General features: G+C 43.8%; 2 protein-coding genes across 6 annotated transcripts; one reads left to right on the forward strand and one right to left on the reverse strand.

The window, feature by feature from the left end:
• Nucleotides 1–463: 463 nt before the first annotated feature.
• arhgef38 (Rho guanine nucleotide exchange factor (GEF) 38) lies at nt 464–9,559 on the forward strand. Its single transcript, XM_061274095.1, has 14 exons — nt 464–780; nt 4,233–4,417; nt 4,487–4,604; nt 4,686–4,833; nt 5,315–5,332; nt 5,408–5,607; nt 5,684–5,814; nt 5,900–6,004; nt 6,081–6,185; nt 6,673–7,044; nt 7,113–7,250; nt 7,875–8,076; nt 8,654–8,940; nt 9,076–9,559. Exons 1-14 carry the CDS (start codon nt 576–578, stop codon nt 9,256–9,258), a joined length of 2,397 nt encoding a protein of 798 aa, XP_061130079.1. The 5' UTR covers nt 464–575; the 3' UTR covers nt 9,259–9,559.
• A 59-nt stretch (nt 9,560–9,618) lies between these two features.
• Nucleotides 9,619–12,246, reverse strand: ints12 (integrator complex subunit 12). Of its 5 annotated transcripts, none has more exons than XM_061274099.1 (7): nt 12,095–12,246; nt 11,682–11,842; nt 11,329–11,478; nt 11,057–11,235; nt 10,824–10,983; nt 10,595–10,741; nt 9,619–10,512 (listed from the first exon to the last, which is right to left on the reverse strand). In XM_061274099.1, the coding sequence occupies exons 1-7, from the start codon at nt 12,180–12,182 to the stop codon at nt 9,943–9,945; spliced, it is 1,455 nt and encodes a 484-aa protein (XP_061130083.1). In that variant the 5' UTR covers nt 12,183–12,246; the 3' UTR covers nt 9,619–9,942. The 5 variants fall into 5 exon arrangements, with proteins under 5 accessions (XP_061130083.1, XP_061130087.1, XP_061130085.1 ...); XM_061274103.1 differs by having other exon boundaries at nt 12,057–12,207; XM_061274101.1 differs by having other exon boundaries at nt 11,691–11,845; nt 12,095–12,199.
• Nucleotides 12,247–12,262: the final 16 nt, after the last annotated feature.

Raw genomic sequence — 12,262 nt, forward strand, 5'->3', positions numbered from 1 at the left:
ACACCATCACCATAATGCCAAATTATATTTCTTTATTTTATTATATAATGACCATTACCTTAATGATAATTAATATTACTTTATTATTTTTTTTAGATACACTTTCAATCACTACATTATTCATATTAGACATATATCGATAATTTAAATACCATTTGTAGCTAATGAATATAATTATACATAATATCCATATTTCATAATAATAAAATAAGTCTACCAAAACATAACAATGACAAATCAATACACTATGTGGTCTGTTTTAACTTTTTATGTCACGTCATAGTATTGAAATTCATTATTTAGATTTTTTTATTAATTTTTTTTACATGTGGGTTCAAGAGGGCACGCTGATATTATCTCTCAGGTTTGTAGCTCGAAAAACTTTTTCTAGGGAAGTCACATCCCATAGCAGAGCAAAGGCGTGTTCACGCTGTTCTCATGTCAGATGAACACGGGAGGGGCGGAGCTTAGTTACCTGCACAGAGCAGGTAACCAACACACAGGGGAAAGAAGTGCACCTGTTCCCTCTCCCAGTGCTGCCTTCCTTACCGGACGAGCTACGGGGCAAGCTCACCATGGATCCCAGCGAGGCCGGCGGGGCCGAGAAGAAAGGGGAGAAGGTCATCAAGCGCAGGAACCGGCCTGTGTTCCTGCGCTACCTGGAGAGGAGGAAGACGGACAGCATCGTGACTGACGACACCTGCAAAGGTGACATCAACCTGGGGACGCTGGTGAGGCGCAGTCAGTCTGACAAGACGGAGTACAGCGCTAAACTTAAAGGTAAGATGGCTAATGACATCCCCTGAGTGGCAACAATCCAATGGTCAGCCTGGAAAACTTTGAGATGACTAGTTTGAGCTTTGCACCTGTTATGTTCCTGTGAGGTGGAGAAACTCTCACGGGGACAGGATCCACATATGCAAACTGTGCCGATAAGTGTGGCGCACACCAGCTGGTAAACAAGCGCTGCACTTTGACATTCTTGCTTTCCGCAAATGATTTTCAGAGGCGGCTTTATTTGACTTACTATGGCCAAGATAACAAGTCAAGGCCTGGATAAATTTCAAGTATGTCCAGTCAAGCCATTATTTGGGGTTACGGATAATTCATACAAGCTTGTCATATATTTGACCATTTTTACATTTTACATACACTAATTTAAATTGTCCCACACTATTCTCTTAGTTTCTTTTCTTCGGACTTAATCACGATCTCCATTCATTTAGTTCATTGGTGAACTTCACAGTGAAGTTGTTGTTTCGGTTATAACTTTAAGCCATTGTTTTTTTTTTTTTTACTGCATAATTAATTAATCCCTAGAGCAACCTTCTATAATATCTGCTTCATTTGGTGGCCTCTGCAATGATGCATTAGAGGAAACTGCCTGGGTTGCCAGGTTGCACTATATGTACACACACTCACGCACACATACAATATCAAACCACAATAAACAGGTCACCGGCTAGAAAATATATAAATATATTATATATATATAAACCATATAGTTCAAGTCAGTCTTTTTTTTAAAAGCAAGAGTTTAGCAAGCATGTCCCAAGCGTCTTAAATCCAACTCGAGTCAAGTCATGTGACTCGAATCCCCCCCCGAACTCTGCTGATTTTAGTTAAACTAGAGAACAAGCTTATGCTGACGCTGTGTTTTTACACATACACGTTCCCAGACAACCCGTCTACGGGAGTCAATGGTTGGGAATGTCACACTTCAGGCCAAATGAGTGACATCACCCTTATAGTCAAAACTATGTTGGCTTTCCTGCAACACTTGTCTTGTGCGTTGACCCTTTTCGGAAACTAGCTTCCTCCCGATTGTTAGTCGACTGATAATGCCGCTTTCACGCATATTCAGCATAGGCTACACACACACACATTTTTTCGCAGCTTTACACTTCACTCGAGTGCTCTTTTGGCAATTTGAGTTTTGCCTCAACAAACTTGCACAATGGCAACTCTTGTTGTTTTCAGTAAACCTGCCACCAGTCCCTGTTTTGGATTTGGCCCGCACGCACATGCCGACAAAGCGCATGACATATTGACAGGGATATTACCATTGCAAATATTGACACAGCGATGACTTCACCAGAAAGAGGAAACACGTGAGCAAGTCAAAAAAATTGTCACCTGCCTGCCGGACAGGTTGGTCGACCCGTGCAACGTGACCTCAGTGAAATACTAGTACAATAAATACTACTTGGAGTACATTCCTAGAAACGTAAGTTATTCTCCCGGAATTCTCAGTAGAGATCAGATCCCACTGAACATGTTTTGGAGAGCCATGTCGTTTTTACTCCGTGGTGATACAAGATACACCAAGATCCTTTTCAATGGGCCGAGGCAGTGAAAAGCCCTGGATCCACTTTCATGGGAACTCACAAAAAGAATAAATGGACAAAGAAGTCCGGATGTGATCTGCAGCACTTTTAATGAACCGTTTTAAAATGGATGTAAAGCATCTAAGTTTTTGGCATTCTTAGAAATTTAAAAAAAATAAAATAAAAGAGTCTTTGAGGAGCAGTGCACATGCAATGGACAAAAGGCTTTTTGTTCACACTATGTTAGCCAATAGATGCGCTTCTTATAAAGCTACGTGCTAAATAGCTATTTACTCATTGAACGGACAGTGAAATTGCTTTGGTTAAAGTGTAAATGTTTGTTAATTTTCAATAATCAGGTTAAAATATTCTGCAAATGAGCGGACTTTTGATATTTGGAGTGAAACCCATCAAAATGTTGAAGAGGTAGTTTTCTCGTGACATCACATGTCAAATAGTAGCTCATTCACTTCATTTATATATATTTATACACATATATAAATGGGATGAGGCTGCCTCTCCAAATATCCACTTTCACTCTTTTATTCACACCCACTTACGAGCCTTACATAAAACAGATTTATTAAAAAAATATATCTTAAGTTGGATGGTGGTCCATTTGCTGAGCCGTGTTATGAATTATTTGATTTACAGTCTATTTCTAGTGGCTTGACTAGAATATGGAATGTTCTATGCACTAAGCAATTCAGCATGCTGTGGCTTCTCGGACTGTGGTCAAATCGTTTCGTGCGTGTGCATACGCATGTGTGTGTGTCCTTGCAAAGGTGCGAGCAAATTAATGGCCGGCGAGCAGATGGAATGCCTGAGCACGCCGGCGCATTACATCAGCGGCGCAATTCATTCCGTAACCTGACACGAGCTCCCTGCAGCCTTCCCTTTCCTCACAATCACGCCCTGAGCTGGAGGCCGCATGTGTGGCATCGATTAGGCGGCGAGGCGGCTTCTCTCTTGCCCGAAGTCAAGCGCACAGCCGTCGCAGACTGATTAGGCGGCATGAGCCATAAAAAAAAAAAAAAAGCCTGACTGGCATGTTAAATGAGGCCTCGTGGCGCTCCAGTCGCAATAATTTGTTCACCGTGAAATACTGCAGGAAGCTCCGAAAGTTTTATTCTCCCAAGAAATGCCCTTTCCTGATGGATCAGCACGTTTATTCCTTCCTGCACGGGCTGAAGCTTGAACATTTTGTATACAAACAGTAGCCATGTATTAGGAGTCATTGCAAAATTAAGGTCACGATTCTCTCCGTCTTCGCCGACCTTCACGTCGTAATGCTAAGTCGCGACATGCTAGCATTACTAACAAATAATACATTTGACATAATACACCAAAAGAAGGCCGCAAAGTTAACGGAACAAAGAGACTTTGATTCTACGTTAGTAGAATTTTCTTTTTGGGCTATCCTGCTTGCTAACAAATAGACTAACACCAGTTTGTCAATTGGTGGCATTTTCTTTCCTTTCTCAATTACAAACTAGAAATGTATCAAATTTTCAATTAAAAAATGGCTAAAATAATGAAGTATAAAAATATTTGACAGAAGAACTCCAGATAATTTTGCCAAATATTTTAAAATGTATCCGTTTGCGGTAGCCAGCCAAAGCTGTTAGCTAATGCTAATCTACGCTAACACCGCTATCCTAGCTTTTGCTATGATACTGTAGTGCATTCATGTGGTATGGCCATCACTTGAACACAAACACACGATTAATAATGTTAGAATTCACATACCTCTGCCATTATCATCAACAATTTAAAGTCTTCTGATCAAATTGTGAAGACAACTGGTGGAAGTACAGGGAGAACCTGCCTACAAGATTCTAACTTCAGCAAACATGAGAACCACAATAGTACCAAGCTTTCCTCACAATAATTGCTCTTGCGCAGAAAAAATGACACCGCACGACTTGTCCAGTCCTGCCTCGCCTGCGCTGGACCCAGAGGAGGTCCGGTCGAGAAAGATGAATCGTCGATCAAAGGTCATCCAAGAGCTGATACAGACTGAAAAAGACTTCCATACTGACCTGGAGCTGTGCATCCGAGAAGTGTTGCAGCCTCTGAGAAGCATACAGGTGGGTTCTTGAGGGTCTTAGTAAATTAGAATTTTCGATGAAGAAATGTTCTGCCCACTGTTACGTTAGGTTGTCGATGTGGATCATCTGTTCACCAACATGGAGACGGTGTGTGAAGTCTCATCCGCACTCCTAAATAGACTTCGGGAAGCCCTGTCCGACCCGGATCCTGAGACGGTCATTATCGGTAATATTCATCGCCCGCCCTCCTTATCCCTCGATGCCTGGTTAATCAAATTTTTTGAAAAATGTTTGTTTGAATGTGAAGGAGAAGTATTCATCCAGGCAAAAGCAGCTTTAGAGGATGTCTATAAGATTTACTGCTACCATCACGATGATGCCAACATGGTGCTGGAATCCTACGAAAAAGAGGAAGGAATAAAGCAACATTTCACGACGTGTTTACGAGCAATGAAGTGAGTGGTACTTCCTCACAATATTCATTTCTCTCGACAACTTCCTAATAAAGTGGAATCTCTAACGTTGAAGAATACAGGACCCCATTCAAAAGAGTTCCCATGGGTATTAATGAAAGGTCTCGGATTTATTTGGTTAAATAACACAAAGGGTAAATAATTTCAGCACGCTTAATTCACTCTGGTTCCTAACACTCCATTTTGAAGCGGAGCTTGTATGTCCACGTAAACGCAGAAGGGCAAAGATAAATCGTACAAGGAAGCCGGCCTAAACGGATTTAGCAACTTGGGATTTTGTGTCAATATTTAGCGACTCTTTAGGCAAATATTTTTCCTCTAAAACTGATTTCTTGCTGAGGTATGCTGGAACAGTACGGAGAAATGTCAAAATTGTATGTTCTCAGGGGCGTTCAACTTTTGAGCTTCCAAAGTGTTATGAAAGAATCTAAATTCAAATCTTGTGTCTTCCTTTAATTTACAGGAAACTCTATGACCAAAAGTGAGTATGCCCAAAAAATGGAACCCTGCAGACTTTTTTGGGGGGTCTATTTTCCACCATCGTTTTACATCACAGAGGGAAGCCCCACTTGCTGGACATGGGTTCACTTCTCATCAAGCCAGTCCAGAGGATCATGAAATACCCGCTGCTGCTGGGCGAGCTGTGGCAGGCCACGCCCGAAGATCACCCCGATTTCCGGCCGTTGCAAGAAGCCTTCACCGCCGTGAAGATCATCAACGTCAACATCAACGAGTTCAAGCGACGCAAGGACATAGGTGAGGTGATTGGCGAAATACAAGATGGAGCAAAATGATCTTATCCGTTGTCTTCTCTTATCATATGGATTTCCAGTGATGAAGTACAAAAATTCAGAAGATGAAGGAACTCTGCGTAAACTTCACAAGCTCAACATCCACTCCATTAGGAAGAAAGGTGATCGCTTCGCAGGTTATCTCAAGATCCTCACTGGAGTTGAACCACAAGTAAGAACCACCTTCAAAATACTGTCTATTATTTTGGATTCTTCTCAGAATCAAAAGAATTTGAGCTTTTAATTTCAACCCGCAGGTGAGGGACGAAGTGTTCGACAGAGAGGAGAAACTCTTCAGGGGTCTGGAGAAAGCAGTAAGGCAACTAGTGAAGAATCTCCAAAGTTACTTGCAGTACACTCAGGTTGGTGAAAAGTCTTAAAACGTACGGCCTTGATATTCTTTGTTTGCTCATGATTTTATGGTCACGTCCAACTCAGGAGATGGTGTCCGTCGCTGTTGACAAAGTCCACGAGATGGAGAGCATAATCAAAGAGTCAAACGGCTCATCGCACACGAAAAATCACGACCCCTATGAGCGCTACGTGAGTCATGAAGAAGAGTGATATGAAATATATGATGTTGAATCATGTTCTGGCGAACCGTCGACGATTAATTTCTAGTCTGACCGGGTTGAAATAAATCCTAAAGTTGTCGGTTTTCACGATTTGAGTGTACTTCAGAAAGAAATTCTTCAAAATGATCCATTAAATTTATATTTGATGGACTTGGCGTTTCAAATGAATTGCTAACATGACTATCCGATGTAGCATCCTGAATTTGAACTTTTTCTCAACGAAAGGATTCAAATTGGTCCGCTGAAATACGTAAAAAGTAACCGAAGTAACCTTTTGCTGTCTTTAGCGCGCAAATAGAGGCTTGTCTACTTGGTTAGGGCTCTAAAAGCTAACTAAAGATGCTAACGTCTTCTTAGCTAGTAGCGGTAGCATCTCAGCAGCGTTGATGTTAGCATTCCGTGGCTCTCTTCATTAAAATGACTCCCGCTCAACGTCCAATATTGTCTTCTCACAGAAAGACAACATGGAGCGTCTGGTCCTCGGCCCACTTTTGTCTCTTCAGGGCATGTTCACTGCGCCCCAAAAGCTCATCCAGAAACGTTACGACAAACTGCTAGATTACTGCAGCCGGCTGGAGCGCTCGTCGTTAACGTCCTCATCCTCGTCATCTACCTCTTCCTCCACCCCGTGCTTGGTATCCGTAGACCCACCCGGTCCCGCCAGGAGGGACTACGAGGCTCTCAACGCGTTGCTCGTGGAGGAGTTGCAACGGTTCAACATGGCTGCCTACGCTATCCTCACTAACTGCGCGGCGTATATCGTGACCTTGCTCAGAGGCCTGATGGAGGAAATTTTGTTGGCTGCTCCCTCCATACATCAACTACCAGTGGGTAGACAAAAAAAAGCAGCATATTTATATAACGCTAAAATGCTAATTTGCATTGTCTTTCACAGGCTCCGTTGTCGAACATCGCTGAGGTGCAGAACAGCATCATGGATGAGCTGAACAATCTGGTGTTTGTCAAAGAGAATGCACAGAAGCTAATGGAGCGGAAAGTCAGCTTCGAGAGGCAACGAGACAAAAAAATAGCGGTAAGATAAGCGGTCGTAGAATTAATTTGCATGACGACGACGCTTATTTTGCGCCTCTGTGACTGAAACGTTGAAGACTAAGTTTGGTAAATACCAAAGACAATCTTGAGGCTTCAAGACAATTAAGTGTCTTTAACAAATTTTTTTTTTTTGTCGACACCGTAGACAATTCAGAGTCTTGACTGACTCTCGTGAACTTTAAATACAATCGACAAACTTATCGTACATGTTTTCGGGACAATGGGACAAGCAAATATCACACGGGAAAAAAAAAAAAGCTGACCTAGATTCAACCCGCAGCTTTCTTACTCGAGTGCCTTCGTCAGTTCAGTGTCAAGATCGTCGTCTGTCTGGATGTCAAGTTCAAAGTCTCTCGTTTCCCTCAAAGACTTTCACAGTTTGGTGGAAAATTCCAAGTGATAAAGATGAACACAAAGGACACCCCCAGGTGGTGATTAACTGGGGCAATTCCATGCTCCATCAGGTCTCAGCCATTTACACTTAAAAAGCTTCCTCTGTAATGTTTCAAAGTATCCCCTGGAAGAACTCTCTCCACCTGAAGCTCCACACAGCGTGCCAGCTCACATACTCCATACATACCTAACAACACTTGTTGTCTTCCAGACGCCGGAGGTGGAGCATCAGACAGAAGAACAACGCGCCCGACTGCTGGCCGAATATCCCCCGAGTCGTCTGTATCAGTTGAAGAGGAAGTGCAACGGCTGCCAGAAGGAGGACCTCAGCCTGCTGGAGGGGGAGCTGGTGGCCTTGCTGGAGGACACAGACCCGTTGGGCAGTATCAGCCGCTGGCTGGTTTACACCGGAGGCGAGTTTGTGCTTGAACGTCAAGTCCCGAGTTAGACGCAAAGCAAGACGATCCCCAAAACGGGTCAGGCCTAATACCTGGATCGGATAAATTCATTGACCATTGACCAATTGACGTGAATCTGGCAGAGAAAACTTTCTTATAAAAAAGAGCGAGTCCCAGGTGTTCTTGCGATAGTTGCGAATCGATTTAGCCTTTCCTCCGGGGATCTGTTCCCTCGTAACACCACAACAAACCACGTTGTCGGCGGCGTTACTTAGGAATAAAAAGCCTCGGCGGTTCCAAAACAAGTACAAAATCAATTCCGCTCTTAGACTTTCTGTGACAACACGGTTGTTGTTTTTTTGAGAGTGCTAAGAAGAACAATGGAAGACTTGTTTCCCCCTGGGAGGACAAGAATCCCCACAAGTTGTCTTGCGGGATCTTATTCTTGATCTTATTCTATACCTGGAGTTAGCAAAGCTCTACGTGTAGCTTGTAGCTACAACAGAACAATGTCTTAGAATACTCAATAAGATACTGTTGTCTTGAAAGATTTCTGGATGATGTTGTAAACTCGACTTGTTTCTACAATTAGGGGAACAGGGATACGTGTACTCCACATTCTTAAAGCAGTACAACCCTCTGAGGGACTCGCAGAGGAAAGGCCAGGCGGCCAAACAGCAGCAACAAGAACAGCAACCGCCCACCATGACCGACGAAGACTTTGACAACCTGAGCCTTTTTGTATCGGGCAGTGGAAGCAGCAGCCTGAGGAGCTTCAGTCTCAACACCACCGACAGTAGCTCCAACCTTTCGGGCCTTCAGGGCGAATTGGACACCGTGGATGACCTGGAGGTTTCGTTTGACACAGACGCTCAGCAGGTAGGAAACATGGCAGGTGGCGCTATCACGGCAAAAACCTAGCCAACAGTGCCATCTGCTGGTTTAATTTATATATTGAGGACAAGGAACATTTGAGGGTTTTTTTAAACTAACTTCTGTTTTTTTTTTGCACAGTACTACGCCGTATATGCATTTGAAGCCCGTTGTGACCAGGAGCTGACGTTGCAGGAGTACCAGCATGTACGCATCTTGCAATTTAATGACCAGGGCGGTAACAAGGAATGGTGGCTCGCGGAGGTTGATGGTCAGCGGGGATATGTCCCCGCCAACTACCTTGGTAGGATGTCCTATGCATAAAAAAAAAAAAAAATCCAGACTATTATCATTGTTACACAGATCATTTCATCTGAATATTTGTGCTTTGAGAAAGCAAACTGTGGATTTTGTCATATTGACAATGTGACCGAATGAAGAACATTTTTCTATGAGCTGCTGTGCTGAGCACTTTTACAACAGTGTTTAGAAGTAATATTTTATACGAATACATTTTTAAATGAAGTAAAAATCGTACGTGAAATAATTTATCAGAGAAATTGAATGTGAAAAAAAGATTCTGTTGTTTCTATTTTATTACAATATTAAACAACATCTATGAAAACGACTATTCATTACTTTTTTCCATTATTGTATATTACATCACATGACTCTTTGTTGCTGTTCATATGTGGAATTTTTATTACATTTGCAATTTAGAAAGAGAATGACTTGGGCTGGATGAGTTGGGACATGATGAGGCACAGTAGAGCAGCAGCATTTACAAAAAGTAAGATTCAAGTATGTAAATGTATGTATGCTCTTCACTCCATAGAAATAAGATCACGGACGACATCATCAGTAGAAGAAGAAACAAAGATCTTGGTCTTGGGTTTTGTGTGTCTTTCATGATTCGAGCAAAGTGTCAAGCTAGCAAAGTTAAGGAACTCGACGATGGAAAAGCAAAACATTCAGTACCGTACCACAGCGAACTGAACTTTTTTCCGCTTATTTCTTGATCTTTTTCTGCGCTGCTTTTTTCTTCACCAACTGCAACCGTTTCATGGCGTTGAACTGGGACTCTTGAGATGTTGGTGTTTTTTCTCCCGGTGGAACCTTAGAGCCGTTCCCATTGTTTCCGTTGGTTCCTCCGTTATTACTCCCACCTGTGCCACTCGCTCCTGGACTGGCCTGGGAGCTGCCAGGGGAGCCCGCCCCCGACGACAAGGCGGAACCCTTCCCTTGGCTCTCGCTACTGGATGAGCGGTTAAGCGGCTGCTTGCCCAGGGTCAAGGGTGGCGGTTTCAGTGATACCTGGCTCGAGCCATTTCCGTTGCCGCTCCCGGGAACCTTCGCAGCCCCGAGTCCGGACTTGGCTCCGGCGAGACCAGAAAGGCCTACCGGTTTCTGGCCGGGTGGTGTAGTCATTGCCTTGTTGCTCCCGCTTGGTCCCGAAGAACCCAATTTGGAGCTGATGGGAAGGGATGGACTGGTCTTAGCGCCAAACGCGGCCCAGCCCGTTAGACCGCTGCCTGACGACGACGAGTTGTTGCCGGCGGGATTGGCCGACGTGGAAGTCTGCAAACGGCAGAGGTTGGCGACCGGTTTGGACACGATCTGAAAACATTCAACAAAAAAACAAACCGCCTTCTACACGTACCTTCACTTCTGTCCGTTTGAAAGCCTGGAAGGTGCTAGTGGTGTCCGGCTTGGTTTTAAGTTCCGACTTTTTCACCAGAGTGTCTTTGATCACAACCGGTGCTGATGAGGCGGAGGCCGGGGAAGGCTTCTGCGGGGGCTTTTGCGCCTAGTGCAAACAAACAGTTATGCCCAACATGGAAGAACCAGGTATTGCTCTGTACAAATTTAGGAAAGCTAATGTTTCTCACCATACGCTTCATTTGTCGGGTGCAGCGAGCACAATACCACACCAGCCTGGGGTCGTTGACCTCTTTGTCCGTCACTTGGGGTTTGTGACAGTCCTGGTGATACAAGTTATGGCACTCTTGGCACTCTACCAGCTGGTTTCCCATGGATACTGTCATTTGTCTTTGGGGGAATTAAAACAACAGATGATGACTCCGCAATGTCCGCAATTAATAGGAACCATGTTCACACATACCTGCAAACAACGCACGCCAAGCCCATTTCCATGGCAAAGTCGTCAGCGTTGGTTTCGTCATAGTCGTTGAGGTTAGGAAGGAGGTCTTTGCTCGTCTGCACGGTAACTGGCGAGGAGCGATCCTGCTTCTCTAAACGAGGCTTTTTCGGCGGGTCCACATCGCCAAAGTCAACCCTAACCTGTTGTTGATCACGAAGATCCCAGGGACAAGATATTTATTTCAACCCCAATTTGTGAATCCCCCCTCACCCGATCAAATGATTTATCGATACCTTCTCAGAAGATCTCCTATCAGTGTCCTTCTTGCTCTTATCAGAGCTGGATTTGCTACCTATGCTGGAGGATGAAGAGCTGGAGGAGGACTTGGAGTCCTGCTTGCTGAAGCTAAGTTTTGACACGGAACCTTTGGACACCTCCAGATCCTGAAAATACACACAAAACAAGAAACTTATTTGTCTCTCGGGACGTCAAAAGTTAAAATAACTTACTGGACTTTTTCTTATAAAAAAAAAAAGAGCTGGTCACAGAAAAATATACTGCAGAATGTTAGTTTGTGACACCTGTCCTGGCACTCAACCATCTTATATGATGACAACAGTTTGTCTTATTCCCAATAGCGACATACTTTTTGGACCAAGCGGTAGGATGTGTCGCTCCCTCTGGAAAGGGACTCATCAAGCAGCGCTTTGAGCTTCTCAGCAGAATCTTTGCTCTTGGAGTGCAGGTAACTCAGTCCCTTCAGGAAGATGGGATCGAGGTCCAGACTGACAGGTCCAGCCATGGTTTCTACTGAGGACAAAGTTTGGATTTCAGCAATGCTGAGATCATGCAGGACAGTAACAATACATTACAAAAGGATTCCATCATAGCCCCATGGATGGGATGGAGAGTTCATAGCACCAACTCGCACCAAGAAGCTTTGTGGTGAGCCCACAATGGCTAACATTCGTGACAACGATAAGCAGACTAAAATGTACTATTCTCCATTCAGCCATGTTACCTAATATCTACTCCCAGCTAGAAGAATGTCGGCAATACCAATGTGAAGGTAAAATGATGTTAGGGCAGCTTGTAGTTTTCCGGCGGATTCTTCCTGCGAAATGTTGCCAGTGTCACAATCAAACATGACCGACTTGCTCACAAGGGCGGAACCCTCGATGAGACGTTTTGTCACGGCAAAATATTCTCCGCAAAATATTCTCCAAC

This window comes from Syngnathus typhle, linkage group LG3, assembly GCF_033458585.1.
Source record: "Syngnathus typhle isolate RoL2023-S1 ecotype Sweden linkage group LG3, RoL_Styp_1.0, whole genome shotgun sequence".
Taxonomy (NCBI): domain Eukaryota; kingdom Metazoa; phylum Chordata; class Actinopteri; order Syngnathiformes; family Syngnathidae; genus Syngnathus; species Syngnathus typhle.

Excerpts from the sequence above, each read along its gene's own strand:
- arhgef38 (XM_061274095.1), top strand. The coding sequence starts at position 576 with ATGGATCCCAGCGAGGCCGGCGGGGCCGAGAAGAAAGGGGAGAAGGTC. Across the intron at positions 781-4,232 it reads GTACAGCGCTAAACTTAAAG|AAAAAATGACACCGCACGAC; the intron begins GTAAGATGGCTA and ends GCTCTTGCGCAG. Across the intron at positions 5,815-5,899 it reads TCACTGGAGTTGAACCACAA|GTGAGGGACGAAGTGTTCGA; the intron begins GTAAGAACCACC and ends TTCAACCCGCAG.
- ints12 (XM_061274098.1), bottom strand. The coding sequence starts at position 12,182 with ATGTTTGATTGTGACACTGGCAACATTTCGCAGGAAGAATCCGCCGGA. Across the intron at positions 11,846-12,094 it reads ATCATTTTACCTTCACATTG|TAGAAACCATGGCTGGACCT; the intron begins GTATTGCCGACA and ends CTTTGTCCTCAG. Across the intron at positions 11,236-11,328 it reads ATAGGAGATCTTCTGAGAAG|GTTAGGGTTGACTTTGGCGA; the intron begins GTATCGATAAAT and ends GATCAACAACAG.